Source organism: Colobus angolensis, unplaced genomic scaffold (genome assembly GCF_000951035.1).
Source record: "Colobus angolensis palliatus isolate OR3802 unplaced genomic scaffold, Cang.pa_1.0 Scaffold223, whole genome shotgun sequence".
In the NCBI taxonomy this organism is placed as follows: Eukaryota; Metazoa; Chordata; class Mammalia; order Primates; family Cercopithecidae; genus Colobus; species Colobus angolensis.
In genome coordinates this window covers 1,185,721-1,187,858 of record NW_012115411.1, presented here as the reverse complement: position 1 = coordinate 1,187,858, position 2,138 = coordinate 1,185,721, and the positions used below count along the sequence as shown (strand labels likewise).

The 2,138-nt window shown below is 50.7% G+C and overlaps 1 protein-coding gene across 1 annotated transcript in view; it reads right to left on the bottom strand.

The window, feature by feature from the left end:
• LOC105513134 (granulocyte-macrophage colony-stimulating factor receptor subunit alpha-like) overlaps positions 1–2,138 on the bottom strand; it is a 99,074-nt gene that overhangs the window by 25,594 nt on the left and 71,342 nt on the right. Inside the window, 1 exon segment of the mRNA XM_011943966.1 lies at positions 925–1,062. Within this exon segment, the coding sequence (XP_011799356.1) occupies positions 925–1,062 (138 nt within the window).

Sequence of the window (2,138 nt, the reverse complement as noted above, 5' to 3'; positions counted from 1 at the left end):
TATATATGTCATCTGGGGTAACACAGGAAGATAACCATGCACCCATCTAACACGTATAATCAATCTATCTATCATGTATTATCACCTATCAGTCAAAAAATTATCACGTATCTATCGATCGTCTGTATTTCTCTGTTCCTCTCCTTCCTCTTTATTCTCCGTCTCTGTGTTTCTCCCTCCCTCCCTCCCCTCTCCCCGCTCTTCTGTCTCTGTCTCCTGTGTGTTTCAAAAACCCTGACCTTAATCCCTTGGGGGGCCAGGACGCTGAAACACTGACAAAGTCCCAGAGAGTTGGCTTTTCTCGAACCTTCTTCTACCACAGACCCAGACTCACATCCAACTGCACTTACCAGGATTTCTCTTCTCTCGGGGGTAAAACAGGCTCCTGGGCTAAAATACGGTAGAACATGCTCACCCCAGAGAATCAGCCTGTGATACACACTGTGGACAGGAACCGACAGGACCTTCCCAGCCTACTTGAGATTATGGCTCCCACGTTTTTCCAAATACTGCACTGGTGCTGTCTGTGTCCGTGGCCCTCTCGCTTTAATTTCATTTAATTTATTATGATCATTATGTTTCCAGACAGAGTTTCGCTCTTGTTGCCCAGGCTGCAGTGCTGTGGCACCATCTCGGCTCGCCACAACCTCTGCCTCCCAGGTTCAAGCGATTCTCCTGCCTCAGCCTCCGGAGTAGCTGGGATGACAGGTGCGCACCTCCACGCCCAGTTAATTTTGTATTTGTAGTAGAGACGGGGTTTCACCATGTTGGTCAGGCTGGTCTCCAGCTCCCGACCTCAGGTGATCCGCCCGCCTCGGCCTCCCAAAGTGCTGGGATGACAGGCGTGAGCTACCGCACCCGGCCGGTCCTGTTGCTTTTAACTCAGACAGGGCTGTGTAAAGGAGCATAGGAAATTGGTCTCACCCTGGGTTCCACGACTCTGTTCTTCTTGTCAATTAAGAAACACCTGCTGAAGGTTGTGTTTTCTTGGCAGTCCCAGGTTAAATTCATCGTCCTGGCGTCGAACCTCACATTGAGGCCAGAGGCTACAAGGAGTGGGCCCTGAATTCAGAATTTCCTCTTTTCCTGTTTTATTTTTCTTTTCCCTCCCTCCCTTCCTTCTTTCCTTCCTTCCTTCCTTCCTTCCTTCAATCCCTCCCTCCCTCCTTCCTTTCTTTTCTTTCTCTCTTTCTTTTCTTTCTTTCTTTTTTTTTTTTTTTTTGAGACAGAGTCTCGCTCTGTCACCCAGGCTGCAGTGCAATGGCATGATCTCGGCTCACTGCAACCTCTGCCCTCAGGGTTCAAGTGATTCTCCTGCCTCAGCCTCCCAAGGAGCTGTGATGACAGGCACCGACCACCACGCCCGACTAATTTTTGTATTTTTAGTAGAGCCCGACTGAATTTTGTATTTCACCATGTAGGTCAGGCTGGTCTCGAACTCCCGACCTCAGGTGATCCACCCACCTCGGCCTCCCAAGATTCCGAGATTACAGGCGGGAGCCACCGCGCCCGGCGTTTCCTGTTTACTCTCTTCCCACTGGCTCTAGGAGGCGAGGTTCAGGGCTGGAGCCTGCTGACTTTCCTCTGTCACCCACATGGCCCCAGGACATCCCACATCCTCAGGAATCTGTTCCTCCCTTGTCCATCTTCCCTCCTTTTCTCAGCCCCCTTTGCTGTTTCTGAAAAAAGGAGATGCCTACTGCAGAAATACTCAAAAAACCACCTGAAGACGGGGGGCGGCGGCTCACGCCTCTAATCCCAGCATTTTGGAAGGCTGAGGCAAAAAGCCGACTTGAGCCCAGTAGATTGAGATCAGCCTGGGCAACGTAGCAAGACTGCATCTCCGAAAAAAACACATTTAAAAAAATTTTTAAATTAGGCAGGCGTGGTGGTGCACATCTGTAGTCCCAGCTCACTCTCTCTCCACATGGAGATGTTTACTGCAGAAGTTATCAAAAACCGGCTGGGTGCAGTGGCTCACGCCTGCAATCCTAGCCCTTTGGGAGGCCGAGGCGGGCGGATCACCTGAGGTCAGGAGCTCAAGACCAGCCTGGCCAACATGGTGAAACCACGTCTCTACTAAAAATGCAAAAAAATTAGCTGGGTGTGGTGGCGGGCGCCTGTAATCCCAACACTTT